This window comes from Mesoplodon mirus (genome assembly GCF_964341445.2).
Source record: "Mesoplodon mirus genome assembly, chromosome: 1".
NCBI lineage: Eukaryota > Metazoa > Chordata > Mammalia > Artiodactyla > Ziphiidae > Mesoplodon > Mesoplodon mirus.
In genome coordinates this window covers 8,334,987-8,361,764 of record NC_138976.1, presented here as the reverse complement: position 1 = coordinate 8,361,764, position 26,778 = coordinate 8,334,987, and the positions used below count along the sequence as shown (strand labels likewise).

Here is a 26,778-nt window from a genome sequence, read left to right as displayed (position 1 = left end):
CATGTGCTTGGTCTTTTTATATATTGCCCCTACTCAAAACCCTCCTGCAAGATAGTTAACTGTCATCTCCACTTAGAGATGAGGAAACGGAGGGCCAGAGAGGGATTAGAAGCTAAGCCTATCACTCTCTTAGCCCTGGTTCTTGCCGGAAATACACAGCACTCCACCGCAGTTGCCTGCACCCAGAGAGCGCGGCATACAAACAGCGAGATTCTACAGCGCACTGACTTCATCGTACTCACCTCCAGCAGTGACCTGGGTGCACGCACACAGAGAGGCTGGCTATTAACATCCGCAGGGAACTCAACATTGGGAGATATTAAGATGAAGATTCCAAAGTCAGGGTTACCTATGAAGTGAGTGGAATTTAACAGGGAGCGTAGAGCTCACTGATTTAAGCCCAGATCAGTCACAGCTATGAGGCATGAGGGACCCCGCCCAACACGGGACCTCAGCACCCGAAGGTCCTGGTCATCGTCGGCAACCTGGGCCTCCCCCCGGCCCACCCCAACCCCGAGTCGTGACGAGCACGGAGGTGGGCTGCGGCGCCAAGGGCCACGCCTCTGCCCCGGCAACGAAGCTGGAGCGCCAGGCTCGGCATCCGAGAGAGTGGGTCAGAACCGTTGTTTGGAGACCTTCCGCCCTGCGGCTCTAGGTGGGCAGAAGTGCCCAGGCCCCAGGGCAGCGGTTAACGCTGAACAGGAACCGCACACCCGACCACGGAGGGGAGTTGCTGCTGCCCAGAGTGGGGGCGGGAAGTTCTGGGCGCGGCCCACGTGCTCGCCTTCGTCCAACTCCTAACCCCATTGGTTGAAGCTAGATTGAGAGGCGGATCCAGGCACAAGTGCAATCCCCGCCCTCCACCCTCATTGGCCGGCTCGGTGTGAGGCATCTATATGACCCCGCCTCCGAGCTCGCATCACACTCCTATTGGATGGCTGTGTACTCCGGCCCAGCTACAAACTCCGCCCCACCTATACACTGGATAGCTCTGTCCTAGGGGTGGTTCCAGTGCTCGTCGCCTACCGGCTCTTTGCTTCCATTGGTCCGCTTTGACTTCAAGGGCGGCTCCTAGCTCAGAGGCGAACACCGCCTTGCGTTCCCATTGGTTACTCCCATACCCGCCGCCGTTCCGGCCCCGCTCCAGAGCCACCACTCACCATTCATTGGCTGGCTCTGGCCTGACAGGCCGGTGCAGGCCGCACTCGCGGGACCCGCGGCAGTACAGGCGTCGGAGCTGACCGGGCAAGCTGTGGCGGCGGACATGACTCCTGGGGACCAGGAGGAGACCCAGCCGCTCCTGCGGCCGCCGGGCGGCAGGTGAGCGGACAGGGGAACCCGAGCCCCGGGGGCGCTGCCCCACCCCTCCCGCTGCGCCAGGCCCCGCTCACCGACCTCCCCGTCCCAGCAGCGCTCCCCGCAGCCGCCGCGTCTTCCTCGCCGCCTTCGCCGCTGCTCTGGGCCCACTCAGCTTCGGCTTCGCGCTCGGCTACAGCTCCCCGGCCATCCCGAGCCTGCGGCGTGCCGCGCCCCCGGCCCTGCGCCTCGACGATGCCGCCGCCTCCTGGTTCGGGGTGAGGCCTCGGGCTCACCCTCTAGCCCTCCTGGGACCCTCCTTCGCCCACCCTTAAGATGGGCGCCAGGACCCTCCCCCTGCCTGGCTTCGGGCGGGCACTGAGACCCTCCGCCGAGTACGTCCCGGCTCCCCTGCCAGGGGTCGCCCATCCCCTTCCCCCAAGGCCGCTGAGGGTGGGGTAGAGGGCGAGGTTGGTCCGCGGCACCCTCCGGCGCCCCCTCCTCAGCCGGCGGTCGCCCCGCCCCCAGGCCATCGTGACCCTGGGCGCCGCGGCGGGGGGCGTGCTGGGCGGCTGGCTCGTGGACCGCGCTGGGCGCAAGCTGAGCCTCCTGCTCTGCGCCGGGCCCTTCGTGGCCGGCTTCACCGTCATCACCGCGGCTCAGAACGTGTGGATGCTGCTCGGAGGCCGCCTCCTCACCGGCCTGGCCTGCGGCATTGCCTCGCTAGTGGCCCCGGTGAGTGTGTCCCCCAGCCTGGCGCCCTGGGACCCGGGAGAAGGAGCAGACCTGGGGGCCTTGTTTCTCCCTGGCTGCGGCCCCCTGCCTACCTGGCACCATGCCCTTTCCCTGCTTCGTCTTCCTTACACTCCAACGGGCCTTGGAAATAGCCGCTGTTACTGTCCTTGGTTACAGATGAAGTGAGCTTAAGAAACCTGAAGTCCTTTGTTTAGGCACAGCTAGTCAGTGGTGAAGCTATTACTGGAGCCCAGGATGGTGCCACTTAACAAGCTCTCTCTTTTGCTCTACAAATAAGATGGCATCTGTAGATGGTCAACAGAAGCCTCACAGTATGGCTCAGATCCCCCCTTTGTCATTCAGACCACTGACTACAGTTTAGCAGGAAAATCCTGTTCTGGTTTGTCCCCAGGGGCAAAGCCTGCTGGGACCTGCCCTCCCCTTCACTGCTCAGGAACCTGACCTCCAGCCACTTCCCCTGCTTCTCTCTCACCACCTCCTGACTCAGCACTGCCCAGGCTGCCTTTGGAGCTGGACATCTGGGTGAAATCCTGGCTCTGCCACTTACCAGGGCAGAGCACGTCTCTGCGCCTGTAAAATGGGAATAATAGCATCACCTCGTGCTGTGGTTGTGAGGCTTCAGTGAGACCCTGCACATACAGCCCTGGCCCTGGCATGGCCTGTGGAAGGACTTTGGACCCTGGCAGCTGGGATGGTGACCCATGAACTGCCGCTGGTCATGAGTTTGGATGATCAACCACCCACACCCTAACCTGGTCAAGATGGAGAGCAGTAGCTCAGAATCCATCCCTTTGCACCTACCACTCATTTCAACTGCATTTGCTGGGTAACAGGCAGCAGCTAGGTTGGATTTTATATTCTGGAGGGTTTTTTTTACTGGGCAAAAACACACCTGTCGGGGCTTCCCTGGTGGCGCAGTGGTTGAGAGTCCGCCTGCCGATGCAGGGGACACGGGTTCGTGCCCCGGTCCGGGAGGATCCCACATGCCACAGAGCGGCTGGGCCCGTGAGCCATGGCTGCTGAGCCTGTGTGTCCAGAGCCTGTGCTCCGCAATGGGAGAGGCCACAACAGTGAGAGGCCCGCGTACCGCAAAAAAACAAAACAAAACAAAACAAAACACACCTGTCTTAGACATGGGCATACGGTATGGAATAACCTAGAAGCATGGGCAAGGGCTTTCTGGCTCCTGAGCCCAGAGGATGCCGTGGCAGTCACTGATAGCAACTGAGGTGAAGAGTTCCTGCTTTCACTCCAAGGGCACCACTCAAAGTACGGTCCTTGGACCAGCAGCCTGGGTGTCACATGGAGTTGGTTAGAAAGGCAGAATCTTGGACCACCGCACAGCTATTGCATCAGGATTTGCATTCTGTCAAGGGTATACATACAATAAATGAAAGGTTGAAAAGCCCTTCTCGCCCCAGCCCCACACACATAGCAGCCACTTCTATACCCTTTCAACACCTGCTGCAGATCACTTGGTGGGGGCAGGGAGGTATGCGGAGGGCTCGGCTGACCAGGGCCTGCAGTTAGGAGCCCGCTGGGCCTGCAGCTGCCCCAGTCGAGGCTCTTCTCAGCTCTGAATGGTTGAGACTTTCCAGTTTTAAGAACTCTTCGACCCCAAGTAAAATGCCATCTTAATTACCAACAGGTCTATATCTCCGAAATTGCCTACCCCGAAGTACGGGGGCTGCTCGGCTCCTGTGTGCAGCTGATGGTCGTCATAGGCATCCTCCTAGCCTATCTGGCAGGTATAGTTTTCGTGTTACCTCTCTTGATAACTGTTAATGGCTTCGTGGCTATTTTACAGATATAGAAACTGAAGTTCAGAGAGGTCAAGGGATTTGCCTGAGGTCGCACAGCCACTGCCCAAGATGCCAGGTTCCCAGACCACCTCCCTGAGACCCTGGGTCATGTGGGTCTTGGGACAAAGTTCTGGGGAGAGCTGGAGAAGGTGATGTCCTCATCTTCCCAGAGCAGAAGCGCATTCCAGGAGTGCGGGGAGGGCTGACTGGTTAGGTCAGTACCTCGCTGTATGGTGGCAAACTAGGGTCCTGGGGGTGGAGGGGGCACTCCAGAGTCTTTAGCCTAAGAGCTTGGAGGACCCAAGCCTGTCTCCCTCAGAATCAGTACTGGATTTGCAGCCTGAAGGAGGCAGGTTCCAGGGGACCCGAGGGTCAGAGCTGGGGCCAGCATGAGGAAGCTTCCAGAGGCAGACTGGAACTGAGCTGGGATAGAAAGAGGGCAGGCTTCACATCTGACAGTCCCAGGTTAGGGGAATCTGCCCGTTACTAGCTGTGTGACCTTGGCGTAGTCACACTGCCCCTGGGAGCCTCAGTTTCCCTGTCTTTAAGTGGAGATAATCCTACCTAGTCCGAGACTGTTGAGGGATTAAGTGACACCGTGAAAAGTGCCTGGCAGCAGGTCCCAAATGAGAATTGTCAAGGAATGGCCTGAGAACCGTTGTGGGGCGGGGGGGGCTTTGGGCCTGACGGGCTGTGGCAGGGCCTGGGGCACGTGCCCTCGGGTTCTTCAGAGTAGCTGACATGCGGGTCCGTGGTCTTTCATTTTTACCCACTTGCCCTCCTGAGTCTCATTCAGAGTCCTGCCAGCAGTCTAGCTGCCTTGCGGGGCCAGCAGTATGCCAAAGCCCCTGCACAGACACTGACGTTCGGGACAGACATGTGGGTCACACCCGTAGAATTTCCTCCAGGTCATCATAGTCTGCACTTTCACTGATCAATTTCTGTGAGTTTTGATTGACTGGTTTTCAGTGAAAAGTCTCCCCCAAGTCTGTCCCTCTTCCTCTCCGGAGGCGCCAGCCTGGCCTGCTTCTCGGCAGCCTTCCTGAGAGTCTGGATGTAGGAGGACTATGCGTATTTATTCCCCCACTCCTACGTTTTAGACGAATGGTGCCATATACCACGTCAATACAGCAAGCGCCTTTGTTTAATGGCTACATAAATATTCACTGATATACCCCCCATCGTTTCCACAACATTTCGCAATAATAATGACAAACCCGAGGGTAGTCATGCAAAGGTACTGAGGTCCCCACCCCTTAAGCTGAGTCCCTGGGGTTGGCGAGGGGGCAGGCACTCCCAGAGAAGGTCCAGGCTGGCTCACCCCAGCTCTGATGTCTGACCCACCCCGCCCCACCCAGGCTGGGTCCTCAAGTGGCGCTGGCTGGCTGTGCTGGGCTGTGTGCCCCCCTCCTTCATGCTGCTGCTCATGTGCTGCATGCCTGAGACCCCTCGTTACTTGCTGACTCAGCACAAGCGCCAGGAAGCCGTGGCTGCCATGCAGTTCCTGTGGGGCTCCGAGCGGGGCTGGGAAGAGCCCCCTGTCGGGGCTGAGCACCAGGTGAGGGGCTGGGAGCCAGAGCTGGAGGGAGGGGACCATGAGGTATCACCCCTTTGCAGCCAGGGGAGGTCAACACAGTCTGTTGCAAAGGTTGTACACGAACAGTGGCGGTTAGGATGAGGGGTGTTCTGCTCGAGCCCCACTGCTCAGCTGGGCCGCAACCTTGGACATCGCTGGGAAAGCCTGAGCCTTGATCTTCCTGTCCCAGGAAGAGAAAGGCCAGGCCACATCAGAGGAAAATGCAGGTGCAGATTTGAGGACTTGGATTTTTTAAACAGGGAGTTGTCAGGCAGGGGAGAAGACTGAGTCTCTGCCCCTTACCTGCTGTGTGACCTTCCCATCTTTAGCCCTAGTTTCTTCATCTGTAAAGTGGGAGTCATAGCACGTGTCTGGCAGTGGTGGTGAGGGTCAGTGGGGCGTGGGGAGGCGCTTGGCCCAGGCCCCGACCCAAGGCTGGTGGGATTCGGGAACCCTGGGCTCTTTGCTCATAGAACATCTTTGTAGATCCCCCAACAAATCAGGAAGGGACGTGGGGAGGTGAGGATCTTGTCACCTTACAAATCGGAGGCTGAAGTGATGCAGGGACCTGAAGCAGAGGCTCCCTTACTCCACCAGGCCTCAGGACGGTGGGCTCAAAGCTGGGGCACCCTCGGGACAGGGTAGAGAGAAGCACTGATGCCTGGTCTCCATCTGAGCAGGGCTTCCACTTGGCCCAGCTGCGGCGTCCTGGCGTCTACAAGCCCTTCATCATCGGCATTTCACTGATGGCCTTCCAGCAGCTGTCGGGCATCAACGCTGTCATGTTCTATGCAGAGACCATCTTTGAGGAGGCCAAGTTCAAGGTAAAGAGGCCCCTGCCCCGGCCTGCCTCACCTGGATGCCATATGGGTGGGATCTAGTTCCGGGGTCTTCGCCTGACCCGCCTTGGCCCGTCTCCTCAGGACAGCAGCCTGGCCTCGGTCATCGTGGGGATCATCCAGGTGCTGTTCACGGCTGTAGCGGCCCTCGTCATGGACAGAGCCGGGCGCAGGCTGCTCCTGGCCTTGTCAGGTGAGGCCCAAGGGTGACGGCTCAGCCCTCTGCAGGTGGGTGGCCCAGGCCAGCCTCCCACCACAGGCTGGAGGGTCTTTGCTGAGGTCACCACGTTGAGGGAGGAGGACAATGGCTGAGTGTCCCTGAGAACAAGGCCAAGACTTCAGGAGAGCTCTCACTGAGCACTTGTCTGAGACCAGGCCCGTGCTAACGGCATCGCTGCACCACACCTTAACCTTCACAGTGAACCTACAAGAAGGCGCCATCAGGGCCCAGGGTACGATGAGGAAACTGAGGGCCCGGGCTGAAGTGGCTCAGAAGCTTGTGGTCTTTCTGGGCAAGTGACTACCTGAGCCCGTTTCCCCTCTGTGAAACGGGGGTAACTGTGGGCCATTGTGAGGATCAGGAGATGGTCCGAGTGAGGCTCCTGGTGTTCTGAGCCCCACCGAGCACTTGGTGCTGCTGGGAAAGTGGGTCTGGCCTCTGTGGCTGCTCCTGCTTCCTCAGGCCAGGGAGGGTCTGCTTCCAAGAGCTTCTTGGAGTTTGCTGAGGTTCAAGGTCCAAGCCGGGGCTGGCAGGGCCGGGCCCGGGTGAGTGCAGCCAGGCAGGGCTCTGCTCACTGCCCCTCTCAGAGGCATCCGGGCCACGTTGCTGTGGCCCACAGTGCACTGAGACTCGAGCCCCCCAGTGCCACGTGCCTGGGCCACGGGCCGCCTCCCCCTGCCCTGTCCTGCCCACTGCCACGCTCCGCCTGCAGGTGTGGTCATGGTGTTCAGCACCAGCGCCTTTGGCGCCTACTTCAAGCTGACCCAGGGCGGCCCCAGCAACTCCTCACACGTGGACCTCCTGGCGCCCATCTCCATGGAGCCCGCCGGTGGCGGTGTGGGGCTGGCCTGGCTGGCGGTGGGCAGCATGTGCCTCTTCATCGCCGGTGAGTGGGGGGGCTGGGGGGGGTGAGGGGGCCGCCCTGTCACCCCCGGGTTCCTGTGGCTCCCAGTGAGGCCAGGCCTACCCGCCCTCGCCTCTGCGTCTGCAGCTCTGACCGTGTGCCAGGCACCAAGCCGAGCCCGTCTCTGCTCCTCTCACACGACTGCCACGGCAGCCCTCCAAGCAGGCCCCTCCTTGTCCCATTCCATAGCAAAGGCCTGATGCATAAGAAGTGAGGACAGTGGCCTAAGACTCCAGGCTGGGATCCAGGCCCCCTCAGGCCACAGCTGCGCAGCCCTGCAAGACTTCAGCCCAGGTGGTCTGCAGCGAGCCGAGGGTCCAGCCCCGTGAGCCCTGACGCCTGTCTTGCTCCCGCAGGCTTTGCTGTGGGCTGGGGACCTATCCCCTGGCTCCTCATGTCTGAGATCTTCCCCCTGCACGTCAAGGGCGTGGCCACGGGCGTCTGCGTCCTCACCAACTGGTTCATGGCCTTTCTCGTGACAAAAGAGTTCAGCAGCCTCATGGTGAGTGCGGGCCCTGATGGCCTCCCCCTCACGCAGTAGTCGGCAGAGAAGCGCTTCTCAGAATTTCTCTTGTTGCGAGAGATTTGGGGTCCGTGGCTCTGCATTTAGGCTGAGGCCCAGCATCTTGCGACACCATCTTGGTCAGGGGTGAGGGGGAGCAGACGGGCCAGGGCAGGCGAGAACCCCAGGCTGTGGCCACTCAGGAACCTCCAGGCTGTCCAGGCAGAAGGACAGCAGGGCTGACCTCGTCCCCCATTGGACTCCGGGGACACGGGCTGGAAAGCAGGGCTGTGAGAGAAACTCCGGCTTTGGAGTCAACAGGCCTGGGCTCCGTCCCCATCTTGGCCGCCTCCCTGCTGGGTGACGCTGGGTGTGCTGCTCACCCTTCTCTGAGCCAGCTTCCTGGACTGGAAATGGACAAGGGTAACGTACCTTCCTCTCAGGGTTGATGGGAGCATCAGTTCAGTTCAACACGTTGCCACCTTCTCATGGATGGGCTGACACAGACATGGTCCCTGCCTCAGGGCCTCCCGTCCGATAGGGGGCACCACTCTGGTGCAGACAGTCAAGGCATTTGTTCAGGCATTCGTTCCCCCCCAGGTCTCCTGGTACGTACCATGTCCAGGCCTGTTCAGGGTGCCAGAACGGCAGTGAATGAGATGGACAGGGTCCCCTTTATGACAAGGACTGGTGTGACAGTGGACAGTGGTGGGAGGATGAAGCACCAGGAGGCCGGGCTGGGGCAGGGGAGGCAGGTCATGAGAGGGGTGGATGCTTGGGGCTGGACCGGCCTCTGTGAAGAGCCTGTGCTACCCCGGGGAGCATGTCAGGAAGACCAGAGCAGAGGCCTGGGGGCGGAAATTACTTGCCAGGAGCTTGGAGGGTACAGACAGTCAAGGAGGGGGATGGCACCAAAGGACCTAAGAGTGACCTGCGGGTGTACAGTGCTGAGAGGCCAAGAGAAAGACTTCAAGGAGTGGGGGGTGGGGTCACCATGTCCCAGAGGAAGAGGAGCTGAAAGGGAGTGGCCTTCGGTTCTGGCACCTGGGAGGTCACTGGGGCTGGGCTGGGAGAGTGGACTGACTCTGACTGAAAGTCACCGCTCCCTCCCCCCTCCACGCATGGGCCCTGAGTGTCCCCGTGTGTGCACACGCCCCCATCGCCACCTGCTGATAGCTCCCCCATTTCCTCCCGCACCAAGAAGAGACTCCTAAGGCGGCAGGGACCACAGAGGGCAGGGCCAAAGCTGAGTGTAGAGTGGAGATCTGTGGGCCCTGGGGTCAGACACTGGGGGAGGAAGCCCAGCTGTCACTTGATAGCAGGTCTCTGACCTGGGGGCAGTCACTTCGTCATAGTGAGCCTCAGTGTCCCCGCCACACAACTTCCACACCTTGGACAGTGCTCAGCTCAGGCTTCTGGATGGCGGACCCCAGAACCTCCTCCACTCCCCTGAGCCTGGGCAGGGTAGGCCCCGATTGGGGCCTCGGCTTCTCGGCTGGGGCATGAGGGCTCCTGACCTGCCGCGTCCATGCATGGCCTCTCCACTCTCTTTGCAGGAGGTGCTCAGGCCCTACGGTGCCTTCTGGCTGGCCTCTGCCTTCTGCATCTTCAGTGTCCTTTTCACTCTGGCCTGTGTCCCTGAAACGAAAGGAAAGACTTTGGAGCAAATCACAGCCCATTTTGAGGGGCGATGACAGCCCCTTCCCGTGAGTGGCTGCCCCTCCTAGCTGGACCGGCTTTGGGCCTCGGAGGGGATGGTGCCCGCCTGTGACTCCAAACTGAGCCTCAGCTGCAGCCTGGATGCCCCGCCTGCCCCCAGGGAGTCAGGAGCCAGGACTGTAGCCCCTTGGAGCCTTGTCCTCTGGGGCCCCTCCTTCCTGCCCAGCTCTCTACAGCCCAGTGAAGCACGGGGACAAGGTTCCCAGCCCCTGGGTTCAGTTTCCACTGCTTCCCTGTGATTCGTGCGGAGGGAACATCTCGGAGACGCTTTGTTGTCCTGTGGTCAGTCCTCCACGTGCCGTCTCCATCACGACACAAAAGTGACAACAGAGAAGGGGGACTCTTGGTTCCTGGTTTTCTGGAGAAGATGCTTTTGGAGGCTGGGTGATGGCCATGGTTACTCCTCTCACATGGCTGCATTATCAGGAAGGAACTTTGCCAAATAAATATTTGACTCAGAAAATCAGGTCATGACCTCTTTGTGTGGGCTGCAGTCCAGAAGGGCATTTTCCTGTGCCTTCCATAAAACTAGGCCTCCCACGAACTGAGTCTTGCCAAGAACATCTATGGATCTACTTTCTCGTGGTCAGCTAGGCTTGCCTTTGGCACTTGGAGGTCATTCCTGACTCTTTCCTTGGGTTCAGTCCCCTGAATCATTAGTCATCAGATCTTGAGTTCCTCCTGCAAAAAAGAAGCCTCTCTTCATATTAACTTTAATGGAGCCAGAAGTCTTTTACAAATTACTTTTATTGTCTACTGTATAAGTAATACATGTTTATTGCAGGAAAACTGGAAAACACAGATTTATGTCATATAATTATTTTCTATGGCAGTTAACCATCTGCTAGGCACTATCCTAAGCACTTTACAAATAATAACTCCTTTGTTTAGATAAATAATAAAATATTCCCACCTGCACCTTACCAGACAGAACCTCTGTTGAGAATTTCATTCTGTCTTGAAGGATCTCTCCCCCAACATACTTGCTTCCCGGCATCACTGCACAGAAGTGGGACACCCTACTTCCCATTCCGTAACCTGTTTTTATTCACTTCTCAGGCTGTGCAGCCCAGCATGTGCCCACCTTGACATCTTGTATTAAGCTTTGGAATGAGACCGGAGACAAGGGGAATGGAAGTGTGGAGTGGTCCAGGGCAGAGTGGTGGGGGAGAGCAGAAGTCGCTTAACTTCCCTAAGCCTCAGTTCATTCATCTGTAAAATGGGCATAATGATGTTATCTCCCTCGTGGGGTTATGAGGATGAAAGGAGATGATCACGTAAAGCATTTAGATCTGAGGATGGCACTGAATAAGTGCTCAATCAGTCTAGCTGCTGGTGGTGGTAAGGCTGTGCAGGTGAGGGTGGGAGGCTGTGGTGGAGACGGGGAGCTGCATGCAAGGCTGGTTGTGAGGCTGCATGTGAAGCTCTAGGGGTGCTTCATAAGGGGATATTTGAAATCTTTACAAGTGTTTCTCTTTATACTCTATTTCCTACCCCACTGCCTCAGCAACCTGTGATTGCTACCAACACCTACTTATAGGTACCAAGGACCGTGGACACACACACTTTTCAGAGGTTCCCGTACACTCCCTTAAGGCCTTCCCATCAGAGCACAAGGTGCTTCAGGGACCAAGAGCCAGCCGCAGCTGACAGCCCTGTATCTACCCCAGGAGCCCAGTCCAGCACCATCAGGCACAGGTCCATGAAGAAGTGGGGCAGGATGAGACATCCCCAGAAGACAGGTGCAGCAGACGCTGCGCTTTACCCAGCCTGGGATAGAAATGTGCGCTGCCAACCGACATCCACCCCATCTCCCACTCCCACCCCCAGAACAACTTCCAGGAGAATCCTGGCTTCTGAGAACGAGGCAAGAAATTCCTTACCACCACCCGGTGGACACGGGCGGAATCAACTGCGGCGTGAACCACTCTGCTACCCCCCAGTGGCCATAGGTGGGTTCGCAAGGCTAAGGCAAGAAACCCCTTGCTACGTCCTAGTGGCTATTATGGGTTTAGCACCTGCTGGGCCTGTGGCACGGGCAGAACACACCAGCTGGAAGAGCCCACTAGCCAAGGAATGAAGGCAGCCTCTGGAAGCTAGACAAAGCAAGGAAAGAGATTCTCCCCTTAGAGCCTCCAGAAGGAAAGTAGCCCTGAAGACACCTTGACTTTAGCCCAGTGAGATCCACTTCAGACTTCTGACCTCCAAAGTTGTAAGCCTAAAAATCACACAAGCCCAAGGTAGAGAACAGCTTATCTCAAAGAGATCTGTGGGTGTGACTTGCTTAATGGAGTGAATCCCAATGAGATTCATAGAAGACCCACAAATGTAGAATCATATTGGGAACAACACTACCAGCTATGATTGAAAGAGAGAGAGTACAAAATGAGAAGAGGCTTAGGACCCCCAAACTCATTTCCACTTCCCAGGTAACACATTCTCATCTCCTTAACGTCAAAATGCCTCTGAAATTAAATTGCTCATCAGAAAATTGATTAGTGAAGATCAACAGGCTTGTGGGGAAATTCCATCAACGCTCTGAGGAAGCCCACTGAAATATCCCCTGGGGCAGCACGGAAGCCCCCAAGGACAGGATATTCAGGAATCCCCTCTCCCAACACTTCTAACTGAACACTGTTAAAGTGTGCTTCTGCCCCTGAGATTACTGAAGACGTCTTCCTGCTGACAAGCTTTTATACTTTGACCGTTCCAGGCCAACCTGCGGCTGCCCCGTTCACACTGAGGGGCCCTCACTTCCTTTACCCCTCCCAAACTATCAGAAGGGCGCAAGAGGACCGTGAAGGTGGCTGGGGTTGGGCCCTGAGCTGACTGACGAGGGAGAGGACCTCGTGGAGCCGGGCCCCGGGCACATCAAACCCCTGAGCAGAAACCAGGCGCCTAGACCTAGTGCAGATCTGCGCCTGCGCTGAAAGCACCACTCCCGTGAGCCTTCGCGGCCAAGTCTCTTCCTGTCCAAGAGGCCCCAGTCATTGGATCCGGTGGCCCTGAAAGCCGTGTGCAACAAAGCGTGATGGGAAATAGATTCTGGGAGCAAGAACAGGCGGAAGCCTCACTGGGAAATACTGTCCACGAGGGTGTGCGGGTCACAACCTGGCACCGAGAGACAGAAAAAGGCTTTGGCCAGTAACGAGCCCGGAGATTTCTGGGAAATGAAGTCCGGTGGAGCAGGGAGGCATGTGCGCATGACCGGAAGTGGCGTTGTTCAGGCGCGTCCCGTTTGGAGCGAGAGGCGGGTTTGCGACCGCAGTGTCTGAGCTCGTGCCGGAGGCGGTAGCCGGGAGCTCTCTCGCGTAGGTGGCACCGGCTTTTTCACGTGGTGTTCTGCCTGAGACCGAGGCAGGTGCGCCACGGGCTCCCCAGCCGAGGCCTGGCTGTGGCTGGGGAGACAGTGAAAGACCCGGCTGGACAGGCCGGACCGGGCTCAGCACCGCAGGCTCAGACCCGGCCTTTAAGGGGAGAGGCCTGAGAGAAGAGCCCAGAGCGGGGCTGGGGCTGCAGTGAAGCGACGCTGACGCTCAGAAAACTGCTGGGAGGCGGTGGCGCGAGGTGGGACCCAAATGCTGGAGGAAGGAGGTGAGACGGAGTGGTGGAGCGGTTTGTGGCTTCCAGCTTGTCCGCTAACAGTGCTGTGTGACCCGGATCAGAGCTCGGCGGTCATCCTTTCCACAAGTGGCTGGGGGACGATCCTTTTTGTGGAATAAAGAATTCCGGGGTCAGAAAAGTTTGAGGAGCTCAGCCCTGGATCATCTCTGTGTCCTGTCCCTTACTCCGATCTGTTGATGGACCCATGGCATTAGAAAGTAGAGAGAAATGGGCCCTGGGAAGGAAAATGGGACTTACTCAGGGCCTCCTCTGTTGCTTCTGATCTTCCAGACCTCTTGAAGCATCAGGGATGTTCGGAATGGGAGCCCGTTGGCTTCACCTCATATTGAGGATGGGTTCAACCCAGTTGGATTGTGAAATCGTGGAGGATACTGGAGATTTAGAATCAGAAGGCTAGGATTCCTGTTTAAGCTCTGGGGTACCAGCCAGCTTTCTTAGCCTGTGTTTCTTCATGGAGGAAAAGGTAAAATAACGTTAACTACCTCGTTCACCTCTAAGAGCTGTAAGCATCAAATAAAATGACGCTTTTGAAAGCACCTTTTTTTAACTGAGATATCATTTACATGCATTCACTTTTAAAGTGTACAATTCAGTAGCTTTTAGTATATTCACAAAGTTATGCAACCATCACCTTTTTTTTTTTTTTTTTTTGGCTGCGTCGTGCGGCATGCGGGATCTTAGTTCCCCAACCAGGGATCCAACCCATGCCCCCTGCACGGGTCTTAACCACTAGACCACCAGGGAAGTCCGTCACCATTATTTAATTCCAGAACATTTTCATCACCCCAAAAGGAAACTGGTATTACTCCACATTTTCCCTTCCTCCTAGTTCCTGGCAACCATTAATCTATTCAATACTTTCTGTCCTCATGAATTTGCCTATTCTGGACATTTCATGAAGATAGAATCATATGATATATGTGTCTGGCTTCTTTCACTTAGCATAACGTTTCAAGGTTCATCCATGTTGTAACATGAAGGAATCAACGTTTTATGGCTGAATAATATTCCATTTTTATTTATCTCTTCCTCAGTTGTTGGACATTTGGGTGGTTTCCAGTTTGGGCTATTATGAATAATGCCGTAAACATGCATGCGCAAGTTTTTGTGTGGATGTGTTTTCATGCTTCTAGGGTTTATACTTAGGGGAGGAATTATTGTATAACTCTGGTAACTTTGGTAACTCTGTTTAACTTTCTGAGGAACTGCCAGACTTGTTTTCCACAGTGGCTGCACCATTTTACATTCCCAGTAGCAATGTATGAGTACTTCAGTTTCTCTACATACTCATCAACACTTGTTTTTTTTCCATCTTTTTAATTTTAGCCATCTTGGTGTGAAGTGGTATCTCATAATGGTTTGATATGCATTTCTCCAATGACTGATGATGTTGAGCATCTTTTCATATACTTAATAGCTGTTTGTATCTTACTTAGAGAAATACCTATTCAAACCCATTGCCCATTTTTAAATTGGGTTATTTGTCTTTCTTTGTTGAGTTTTTAATATAAAGAATTCTTTTTATATTCTGGATACTAGACCCTTAGAAGATATATGATTTGCAGATCTTTTCACTTTCTTGACAGTGTCCTTTAAAGCACAGAGTTTTTAATTTTTATGAAATCCAGTTTAGCTTTTCTTTTGTTGCTTGTGCTTTTGGTATCATGTCTAAGAAACCCATTGCCTAATCAGAGGTCATAAAGATTTATATCTGTATTTTCTTCTAGAAGTTTGAGCTTTTACATTTAGGTCTTTGATCCATTCTGGGTTTTTATATGTGGTGTGAGGTAGGAGTCCAGCTTCATTCTTTTGCATGTAGATATCCAGTTGTCCCATCTCTATTTTTTTGAAAAGAAATTTAATTTCTTGGCACTCTTGTTGAAAATCAGTTGTCCATAAATGTATGGATTTATTTCTGGACTCTCAGTTCTTCTCCATTGATCTGTATGTCTATCCTTATATCAGTTCCACACTATTTTAATTACTGTTGCCTTGTAGAAAGTTTAGATCTTCTGTAATTTCCTTGAACAATGTTTGGTAATTTTCAGTGTAATGTCTTGCACTTTTTTTTCTTTTTTTTTTTGAGATTTGATGATTTTTTTATTAAAGAAAAGTATCTAAATGGAAGCAAAAGTAACAGTATCCATAAAAATACTTGTTCTGAAATATTTACACATTAAAAAAACAAAAATTAGGATTGAGAATAACATCAATTTATGAGAAATTGCTCTGAGCTTAACAGATACCTCAGTGTCTGTAGGGAATGATTTTCTCAATTAAAGACTTTATGGTCTACAGAGAAAGGTCAACTAGAGGTGTCAACAGTTTTAAATCTATTACATATAAAATGCAGTGTTGGGCTTCCCTGGTGGCGCAGTGGTTGAGAGTCCGCCTGACGATGCAGGAGACACGGGTTCGTGTCCCGGTCCGGGAAGATCCCACATGCCGCGGAGCAGGGCCCGTGAGCCATGGCCGCTGAGCCTGCGCGTCCGGAGCCTGTGCTCCACAACAGGAGAGGCCACAACAGTGAGAGGCCCGCGTACCACAAAAAAAAAAAAAAAAAAAAAAAATGCAGTGTTGAGGATGATGTGTGAAATTTAATTTTAAAAATGAAAAAATAACATTTTGAAAAAACAACTTTAAGAAGAATACTAGTGACAAGAGATTAGAGGTAGATATGGCTAAGAAAGTAAAGTAAATTAATCCATACCAAAATAAGTATCCTACCTATGTTATTTATACTTTTTTGCTTATAACATCAGTAATCAAACTCTTGCACTTCTTTTGATCAATTTATTCCTAGGTGTTTTGTTCTTTTAATGCTCTTGTAAATGGAATTTAAAATTTCATTTTTGGATTGTTCATTGCTAGTGTATAGAAATACAGTTGGAGAACTGTTTATTCAATCCTTTGCCCTTTTTTTTTTTTTTTTTGCGGTACGCGGGTCTCTCACTGTTGTGGCCTCTCCCATTGCAGAGCACAGGCTCCGGATGCGCAGGCTCAGCGGCCATGGGTCACGGGCCCAGCCGCTCCGCGGCATGTGGGATCTTCCCGGACCGGGGCACGAACCCGTGTCCCCTGCATCAGCAGGTGGACTCTCAACCACTGCACCACCAGGGAAGCCCCTCTTTGCCCATTTTTAATTGAGTTGTTTTTTTATTGTACATTGATGTTGTATCCTGCAACCTTGCTGAACTTGTTTAGCTGTGATAGTTTTCTGTGGATTCCTTAGGATTTTCTGTATACAGAATCATGCCATTCACAAATACAGGTAGTTTAAATTCTTCCTTTCCATTCCGTATGCCTTTGGTTTGCTTGTTTGCTTGTTTTTGCCTAATTGCTCTGGCTAGAACTTCCAGTATAATACTGATTAGAAGTGGCAAAAGCAGACATCCTTGTCTTGTTCCTGATCTTAGGGGAAAAGCATCAGTCTTTAGCTCTGGGTTTTTTGTAAATGCCTCTTATCAAGTTGAGGAAGTTCCCTTCTGTTCCTAGTTTATTGGATGTGTTTTATCATGAAAGGTATCAGATTCTGTAAAATGGCTTCTTGGTGTTCACTGAGATGATCATATGGGGTTTTTTTTCCCCTTTGTATTAATATAGTGTGTTATACAGATTGATTTTCATTTGTTGAACCAACCTTTCATTCCTGGGATGAATCCCACTTGGTCATTACCTCTTCTTTTGATTAAGCAAATGTCTTAAATTTGCAGAGCCACTTTCTCCAAGGAACTTAATTGGTAATAGTTGTAAGCTGTATATTTACATGCTAGGCATTGTGTCAACTGCTTTGTCTGCATTTAAATCTTCACAGCAACTTTACATGGGATATTATCATTTTACAGTTGAGAAAAATGAGACTTAGAGAGGTTACATGATTTGTACACTGCTGGTAAGTGGTAGATCTGGAATACTTGAGACTCTATTACACTCTAATGCCTCCCTGTGTTTGAGTGAATTGATGGAACTTCTGAGGTAGGAAGGGAAATTGGAAAATTTCTATCCCATTGCAAGTCTGCAAATTCAGCCTCATTGAGCCCTGGGACCTATAATGTCATTTGAACACTGTCTTCAGAGTGAAAATTTGAGACTTTCTAGCTTGGTGAGCTGTAAATTTTATGCCTCATTGCTTTCTTTCTCTTCCTCCAGAGCCACCTTCTCCAGATCCTGCCCTTCCCCAAGAGGAAGGCACAGAAGAGGAAGGAATGGCAGATGGTCTCCTCACAGCTGGGCCCCAAGTAAGTTGGAAGGTTACTCTGAAAGGCAGCCTCTTTTTTTTTTTTTTTAATATTAAGGGTGTTTTTGGTTTTTAATTACAAAAGGAATTCATGCTCTTTATAGAAAACCTGAAAAGTATAGACAACATACCCCCCCAAAATTACACTTAATCCTACAAAGAAATAACACTTAACATTTTGATTTGTGTCCTTTTAGTCATATTCTTTTTTTTCTGTTTTCCCCAAATGGGTTTGTCCTGATTTGTAACCTTCTTTTTATTTACACTTAGTAGAATTTGATTAATATTTCCCCAATTTCATTAAGAGTATTCTACAGAATTATTTCTAATAAATTCCATTTCATAGTCCTTCTATGAGGGTAAGAACTGTCTTCTCCCTTTGTGTTTCTTGACTAGACTAGGAATTGGTCTGTTTTCATTTTTAGAAAGCCTGCTCTTGGATTTCCTCATCAGTTTTACTCTTTATTAACAAAATTTTCTGTATTAGTTTTTTTGCTTCTGCTTTCCTTAGATTTATTTTAAAATTCATTTTTCAAAATCTCTTGAGTTGAATCCCCTAATTCATTTTCTTCCTATTTTGTTCATATATATTGAATATTTTTGGTGGTGGGTCTTTATTTTTTTAGATATGCCAAAATCGTGACTTTGGTTTCTTGTCTGCACATTTAGCTGGTCTGTGCTCCATGCAGGCAAAGTTTGTGTCTCTTCTCCACACAAAACATCCAGGTATAGTGTGATTGCAGCTGTAGGTTTTATGGCTCAACCTTATTAAATTACTCATTTCTTCCATATCTTTATTTTTTTGTTTATTTTGTATTAACTCTGTCAACAACTAAGTTGTTTAACATCTCTCATAGCTATATTTTAAATTTCTCCTTGCACTTCCTACAGTTTTTTCTTTATGAATTATATATTTGTTATTTGGTTCATGACCCTTATATCTTCATAATGGATTTTACTCTCTTGATTATTATAAAATGACCCAAATGTTTTAAATATTCCATCATTTTTAAAAATGACCCTCTGTCCCGTTTAGTGCATTTCTCAGTGTGAAGGATGTATTGGAAGGACAGGTAAAATTAGAAATCAGGAGACTAGTTATGATTTGGGAAACGATGGTGGCTTAAAGCAAGGTAGTGGCAGGGGCATGGAGAGAAATGCATGAATTCTCATGATATTGAGGAGGAAGAATGAATATGCAGTTGACATGAGGAGCTGCAAGAAAGGGGAAGATAGCACCCAGTTGTCTGACATGGCCAACTAGGTGACTGGAGATACCATTTCCTAAGCTGAAAATAGGCAAAGACTCTCTTGCCTCCGTGCCTTTGCTCCTGATGCCTCCATTGCCTTGGACATCCTTCTCTTTCTCCATCTGAGGAACCTGCTCCTTGAAGGCCAGGTTGCCCTCCATCTATGATTCCTCCTCTGTTATCCTAGCAACTAATGTGTCCATCTCTTTGACACATTATTACAGGTGGTTGCATACGTGCTGGCTCTCCTGCTGTACTGTGTGATGTCTGAGTAAGCAGGAATATTTATTAAGTGTTCTGAAAACATTAATCATTCACATTTCTTTGCTAATTTGCAGCTGATTCCTTGTTGCATAAACTCACACATTCTAATTTTGTTTTTTCTATATTGGCGCTTTTAATTCCCAAGCACCTGTTAGTTCTGCCCAATTACTGCTCATATATATACACAGTTTCTTCTATTTATGTATAAAGTCTACTAGAATTATAAACATGTGAAGACAAGAGAGACTATTTTATTTATTTTTGTGCATCAATATCCAATGTAGTGTTAGGCACGTAAGAAGTGATCAATAAATGCTTTTCTGGAACTACGCTGAGTCCTTTCGAAGACCCTTTGTAGGCCCACTAACCAACACACCCAGAGCTGCCAACCTCCCCACCCCCTCGTATTCTGAGGCCACTGGGCAAGAAAGAATGTGCTTGTTGTTTCAGGGATCCACACCTTTCAACAGTGTGACCGTAGCTTTTACCCAGAAGGGATGGAGGCAGTTGGCCCCTACTCCGAGGGACCGGTTCAAGGAAGGGATGCCAGAAAAGTCCAGAAACCTGGTCCTACTGGGTAAGGAAAACATTGAAAATGCAGAATTTGTTCAGTTCTGAAAATGTTTTACTTCCCAGTGTCGAGTGATCCTGAGTGGCTCTGCTGCACCAGAGGGATAGTGTTTGTTCCTCCTCGTTCCCTAGTGAAAGATCTCTGCATTCTGGTTTAGGAAATAGGCAGTTTCATTTTGTTCCCCCCGAGGCTGCACCTCCCCATTTTCTTATTTCCCAGGAAGGGTGGGGTAGCCTTCAGGCCAGTTCCTCCATAGTCACTAAGTTCCCATCTTCTTAAGTATCTGGCTTCATGGGCTTGCTTAGCTCCCTGGCTTGACCCCTCCTTGAGGCTGTTACTTTAGCTGTTTTCAGAAATGCTCTACTAAGACCTTGGCGCCGTATCTATCTTATTTACTGCTGTGTCCCCTAGCGCCTGGTACCAATAAACAGTGCTCAGTGCTCAATAAATATTTGTTGAATGAATGATATGAATGACCTGTTCCCACTCCCCTCAGTTCTGAGAGGCTATTTATACTTAGTACAGATCTCTAAACCCCACTTTTTGTCCCCCTTAAATAGGACTTCCAGTCTCCCAGCCTGGTATGAACTCCCAGTTGGAACAAAGGGAAGGTTCATGGGTGCTGGAGAGAGAAGGCCTAAGGAGTACCTGTCCAGGTATGTGAGCAAGCACTAAGCCAGTCAGAGTCTCGGGAGCAAAAGCCCCTTTGAAACATGCGTTAGTGCATTTGAGTATTTCAACAACCGGTGAGGTAGATATTATTATCCCTGTTTTATAGATGAGGAAAATAAAGCTGAGAAAGGCTAACTCACTGGTTCAGAGCCTCACAGCTAGAAAGTGGCGAGGCTGGGGTTTGAAGCAACATCGGTCAGACTCCAAAGCCCTCTATCCACGCTGTCTACTCAGTCTCCCCAGGCTGGGAGGCATTTGGGAGCACTGGTGGTATTGCTGGCCTCTGGGAAATGAGAGTCATCTCTGCTGGCCTAGCACATTCCCTGCTTCGGGTTCACCTCACTGAGGATCTCAAGTACCCACCTTTAGCCATGCTTCAGCTGTGACACCTACTGCTACTCCCCTCTCTGACTAACCCTTTATTGGATTCTGCACCCACACCCCTTCTCTCCCTCTTCGTGGCCATGCTGGAATTTTCTGAAGGTCTGATACTAAGAAACTTAGGGAAAACGAGCAAGGGAAACCATAGTTTCTGCCTTTATCTCTTGCTACTCATCTAAGGCTGCTCACTCCACCCCCGCCTTCATATTTCAGCCCTTGCAAATGTCTGACCTCTGGCAGGGCCTGTGGTTCCAAGCACTTCTGATATTTTGAAACTTAAAGAATCAGAGGTACAATGAACTTAACAACTTTAAGGCGACAAAATTTTAAATTTTTCTAAAAATGCGGTCTAATGCTTTATATCTTTTATGGTTGCTGTAGGACAATGAAAACAAAGCCTCTGGCTTATTTTGTGCATGGTTCATCTGAACTCTTCTTCACATTTTATCCTCTTTCTAAGCAGCCTATCACATGTTACCTCAGCCCTTGTAACTCCAGGCACCACTCACACTTGCTGAAATACTTCCCTTTACAGGGAGCCTCACTGCCTGCTGCTTCCTTCTCCCAAACCCCCTGCTTCCCAGCACAGCATACTTGTTATGCAGGACCTTTTAATCTGAATCCAGAGAACCCTGTGTGGAACTTCGGGAATTGAATACAGTTGTTTTGTGGCAATAACTGCATCTTTCTGGGAAAAGATTTCATCACAGTCTCAGAGGGGTTCAGGATCCTTCAAAGGTTACTGAAAAAGATTCAAATCACCATGTCACTAGAAACAGAAGTTGGGAAAAGGTGTTACCACAAAGATCTGTGCCCTGAGGTATTAGTGTAGCGTATTAGTGTGGAAGCAACTTCGGATGTGGACCCATGAAAGACGCATCCAGGTCCTGGCTTGCTACGTATTAACTACATGGATTCAGAGTAAACCACTAAATTGTGGTCGTCTGTTTCTATATCTGAAAAAATGTGGATAACAAAATCTGTCTCACTCTTTGACAAACTAATATATATGAAAAAAAGTTGTCGACAATGTAGGGCGGTATTAATTCTGTAACAGTGAAGTAGCTGGAGGAAAGTTTTAAATCTGGCTATTAGAGTAGCTAAAACACTGCTCCTGTGATGTCCCACCTCTGCTCTGAGACCCACCGAGCACCCTGAGCATCGCTGTGCCTCCTGGGCTGGTTTCAGAGCTGTTATTCCATCCCACCCCTCCCACAGTGACAGACAGACCCAGGTCTTCGACCTGCCTTTGCCTCACTGCTTGGTACATGCCTGGCGTTGTTTTAGCTACTGGGGGTGCAACAGAACAAGACGTGGTCCCTGCTTACATCCTAGTGAGGAACGTACATACAGCGAGTAAACAAAATAACTGATACAGTATTGGATGGTGATGAGTCCTGTGAGAAAGGGGAATACAGGTGGGGTGGGGGCTATCCTAGATCGGATGAATAGGGAAGACCACTTTGAGGAGGTGACACTGGAATTGAGATCTGAAGGAAAAGAATGAGCCAGCCGTGTAAGTATCCGGAGGAGGAACATTCTGGGCCACACCACGTGTTGAGGCTTTGAGTTGGGAATAAGTTAGACTTGTGTTAGGATGAGAAGAGCCTAGGACTCAGTAAACAAGTGGGGAGGGTGCTAGGCAGGGGGCAGATCATGTAAGGCTTAGAGGCCATGGAAGGCGTTCAGGTTTTATTCAAATAGGAAGATAGGAAGCCATTGAGGGTTTTGAGCAGGGAAGGGATAATATTTGTGTTTGAAAAGATAACGTGTGGAGACTAGACTTTCAGTGTTCAAGACTAGAATCAGGGAGATCAGTTAGGACATTCCAGTGAGAGGATGGTGGCTGCTGAGGAGGAGGATCAGGACATAATTGAGTGTTAAAGCCAACACGACTTGCTAGTGGACTGGATGTGTGGGAAAGAGACATTAAGGATGATCATGGCCTGAGCAGTTGGGTGAATGGGAAGACTGACAAAGACACTGGCTTGAAAGGGAAAATCAGCGGTTCTGTTTTGGGTATATTCAGTTTCGAATATAATTAGACCATCTTATACAGGAGCCAGCACCCATGCCCCCTGTAGTGGAAGCGCAGAGTTCTAACCACTGGACCACCAGGGAATTCCCCGCATAGTCTTCTTAATTGCTCCTTTCTCCCACTGCTTCTTTTGTTGTCACTTTTCTTCTCCTTTCCATCTTTTACTTAGATAGATGGTCAGTTTTTGAGAGCTGTAAGACCAAATACCAAGTAACATAGAGATACCCTCAACCCGAAACAGGAACTTTGGTGCTTTTAGTAGACTGGGCTTCAAATGCACATGCAACTTAGAGGGAAACCTGCTTAATGGGAAACCATTTAATATGATTTACAAGGAAAAGGTCCAAGTTAATAACAGGCACTCATATAACACTTGCTATTCTTCAGGTATCATTCTGGGTCCTTTGTGTTTTAGCTCATTTAGTCCTCTTAATAATTCTGTAAGAGAGCTACATTCACAAATAATAAATCCAAGGCATAGTAATTTGCCCAGAGTCACACAGCTAGTAAGAGGTTGAACCCAGATTTGAACCCAGGCAGTCTGGGTCAAGATTCTGTATAGAAATTCAAATAAAGCATACCTAAAACTAACCTGCTGTTTTCCTAAATAAGGTAGAAACAGGAAGAATCTTTTCAGGAAAATTGACCCTTGTGAAAAGAAGCTCCATAGCCTTCCCTAAAACTTCACTTCCTTAGCTATAAGCCTCTATGAAGGAGACAGAGAGAGATGTCTGGGACCATTGGGTTCACTTAGTTTTAATACTTTGCAAATATTATACATTAATTCACACTTTAAGGTTTTCTCTTAAAATGAATGAGGTCCCAAAGGGGATTAAGAATCAGTAACTCTTTTTAAAAATATCACCCACCCCCATCCATATTATAAAAGCAATGTTATTCTTTTTAAAATAACTTTTTTCTAATAAAAATAAGTTCATTTTAAGTTTAGAAAAGAATAAAAAAGAAAATCAAGATCTCCTGTCATCCCACCACACAGAGGTATTACCTTCAATCTTCGTATTACAAAAAGCAGCGTTTTCTAAAATTAAGGTAACAGTATGTAATTTTACATATTCCTTCTTTCATCTAACAAGCATGTTGTTTATTTTTATCACTGCATAGTCCTTGAAAGCAAGGTTTTTATAACTTTTATTATAAAAATAATAGTCACTGGAGAACATTAGAAAATACAGATAACCGTTGAAGAAAATAAAAACTACCCCTGCCTAATCCCACAACCCAAAGACAACACAGCTTATCTTCATTGTATAACTTGCCAGTGTTTTTTCAATAAATACCTTTCTACAAAAGGAATTATAATGTACAGATTTCAAACATGACTTATAACTGCTGAACAGTGTCCCTTGATTGGCTATACTATATAGTCATTCCTTGTTATTAAACATTTAGGTATTTGCTTTTCATTTGACAAATGATGGAGTGTTGACAACAAATGATATTAATGCAGGTGAAGTGGAATTGTATGTCAGCATTTTAAAGACTCTTGACACATGCAGCCAGATTACTCTCCAGAAAGCCTGTCCATTTATGCAGCCGCACCAGTGTGTGAGATATCCCAAATGCTGCACTCTTAAAACACTCTAGAATTAACCTTTTTTTTTGAAATCTTGCTGATTTGATAGGTGAAAACATTCATCCTGCTGGCATCAGTCATCAGTTTTAAGTGAATTGTTCAATTCTGGTAATAGTAGGTTGCCCAAAACCACACCGAGAATTGTGACTAAGAAGACAGTTTAAGACAACCCAGTACTTGGCAAAAGCACAGGAGAGGAGTGTCAGAAAGAAAGGAGAGGAGTGCATCTGAGGCAGGTTCAGGATAAACTTCTGCTGTTTAGGAAAGGGAGCAAAGAATGCTCAAGTCTCTGAAAAGCTTTCTGATCATTGTGGTTTAGAACAGAAGCATCCTGGGTGAAAGGGGGTGGAAGCATCGAACCTGTCCCACATAAGAGCTCAGCCAGACTCCTTCAGCCTTTTGTCTTTCGGTATCTTTTCTTTCACCAAAAGAATCTTTAAAATGGCTTTTGTAAATATTCTTCAGATTGGAAGATTGTATCTGAATCACCACCTGAACAAGACATTTCTGAAGAATCATTCCAAGACCCAAGTGTAGAGATGCCCTCTGGGGATTCAGATCACAGAAACAGTGAACTGGGGAAGAGCTTCAATCTGAGACCAGTTCTTTCTCCACAGCAGAGAGTTCCTACAGAAGGGAGACCCCGTAAATGTGAAACACACACAGAGAGCTTGAGGAAGAATTCAGATATAATTAAACCTCACAGAGCGAAGCCGTACATATGTAATGAATGTGGCAAAGCCTTCAGTTACTGTTCTTCCCTTTCTCAGCACCAGAAGAGCCACACTGGGGAGAAGCCATATGAGTGCAATGAATGCAGGAAGGCCTTCAGCCAGAGCTCATCTCTTATTCAGCACCAGAGGATTCACACCGGAGAGAAACCTTATAAATGTAGTGAATGTGGAAGAGCCTTCAGCCAGAATGCAAACCTTACAAAACACCAGCGAACTCATACCGGAGAAAAGCCCTACAAATGTAGTGAGTGTGAGAAAGCCTTCAGTGACTGTTCAGCCCTTGTTCAGCATCAGAGAATTCACACTGGAGAGAAGCCTTACGAATGCAGTGACTGTGGGAAGGCCTTCCGCCACAGTGCAAACCTCACAAACCACCAGAGGACTCACACCGGAGAGAAACCCTACAAGTGCGGCGAATGTGGGAAAGCCTTCAGCTACTGTGCGGCATTTATTCAGCACCAGAGAATCCACACAGGGGAGAAACCCTACAAATGTAACGCGTGTGGGAAGGCCTTCAGCCAGAGTGCAAACCTCACAAACCACCAGAGGACTCACACCGGAGAGAAACCCTACAAGTGTGGCGAGTGCGGGAAGGCCTTCAGCCAAAGCACAAACCTGATAATCCACCAAAAGACCCACACTGGGGAGAAGCCTCATAAGTGTAATGAATGTGGGAAGTTCTTCAGTGAGAGCTCAGCCCTTATTCGACATCATGTAATTCACACAGGAGAAAAACCCTATGAGTGCAATGAGTGTGGGAAGGCATTTAACCAGAGCTCATCCCTTAGCCAGCATCAGAAAATTCACACTGGTGTGAAACCTTACGGATGTAGTGAGTGTGGGAAGGCCTTCAGGTGTAGTTCAGCTTTCATTAGACATCAGAGACTCCATGCTGGAGAGTAACTGGGAACATAACCAAAGTGGATGGGGGCCTTGCGTAATCTGAAAGCACCCAGGGACATCTGACTTTAAGTCTAGCCCAGAGCCACATGCAAAAGCACCTTTAATAAAGTCACTATTTTACATGTTGCATCTGGAAGGTCTCAGGTGCTCTCTTCTTTCTCAACATCTTAGACAACCCAACTCCAATTCAGTTTTAAAGATTTACCTTTAATTCAGTGGTAAAAGCACTCCAGAAACATTGATTTATAAAGAATGAGTGAAAGACTTGGTTCCTACTTAAAAGGCCAGGTATTTTGGCAGTAGTCTGGTTGTAGTAGTCTCTGCTTGAATGAGGGCTGTTGCAACAGGAGAATCAAGAATATTAGCCAGGGGCTTCCCTGGTGGCGCAGTGGTTGAGTCCACCTGCTGATGCAGGGGACGCGGGTTCGTGCCCTGGTCCGGGAAGATCCCACATGCCGCAGAGCGGCTGGGCCCGCGAGCCATGGCTGCTGAGCCTGCGCTTCCGGAGCCTGTGCTCCCTCCGCAACGGGAGAGGCCACAACAGTGAGAGGCCCGCGTACCGCAAAAAAAAAAAAAAAAAAAAAAAAAGAATATTAGCCAGGAACCAGTATTTCCCATAGTGGAGCCACTGAGGTTTAAGATTTGGGGGAGTGAATTCAAGTGAGGAAGGGGATTCTAGAGCCAGCTGTTACTAGAATGGGGCTGGGGGAGGGATGCTGAATCTAGACACAGCTGCACACAACCTGCACTTTCTGAGCTGCTCGAATGCTCTATTCTAGTTACTGCTGTCAAGAAAAGACCGAGGAAGGACAGTGAGGTTGAGGGTGCAGGAAGAAGCTAATGAAATCCCTCAGCAAGGCACATACCTTTAAACGGAGTTCTTAAGGGAGGGAAGG

The 26,778-nt window shown here is 49.7% G+C and overlaps 2 protein-coding genes across 12 annotated transcripts; both read left to right on the top strand.

Annotated features, from left to right (window-relative positions):
- Positions 1-1,190: 1,190 nt before the first annotated feature.
- On the top strand, positions 1,191-10,522 carry SLC2A8 (solute carrier family 2 member 8). Of its 10 annotated transcripts, none has more exons than XM_082627147.1 (10): positions 1,191-1,320; positions 1,412-1,574; positions 1,825-2,031; positions 3,701-3,800; positions 5,213-5,412; positions 6,111-6,254; positions 6,354-6,462; positions 7,202-7,375; positions 7,750-7,895; positions 9,452-10,522. In XM_082627147.1, exons 1-10 carry the CDS (start codon positions 1,265-1,267, stop codon positions 9,587-9,589), a joined length of 1,437 nt encoding a protein of 478 aa, XP_082483273.1. In that variant the 5' UTR covers positions 1,191-1,264; the 3' UTR covers positions 9,590-10,522. The 10 variants fall into 10 exon arrangements, with proteins under 10 accessions (XP_082483273.1, XP_082483271.1, XP_082483278.1 ...); XM_082627145.1 differs by having other exon boundaries at positions 1,409-1,574; XM_082627152.1 differs by lacking the exon at positions 1,412-1,574.
- Positions 10,523-12,740: 2,218 nt separating this feature from the next.
- On the top strand, positions 12,741-26,009 carry ZNF79 (zinc finger protein 79). Of its 2 annotated transcripts, none has more exons than XM_082622827.1 (5): positions 12,741-13,208; positions 17,388-17,476; positions 19,440-19,566; positions 20,121-20,216; positions 24,711-26,009. In XM_082622827.1, the coding sequence occupies exons 1-5, from the start codon at positions 13,193-13,195 to the stop codon at positions 25,880-25,882; spliced, it is 1,500 nt and encodes a 499-aa protein (XP_082478953.1). In that variant the 5' UTR covers positions 12,741-13,192; the 3' UTR covers positions 25,883-26,009. The 2 variants fall into 2 exon arrangements, with proteins under 2 accessions (XP_082478953.1, XP_082478954.1); XM_082622828.1 differs by lacking the exon at positions 12,741-13,208 and adding an exon at positions 13,515-13,701.
- Positions 26,010-26,778: the final 769 nt, after the last annotated feature.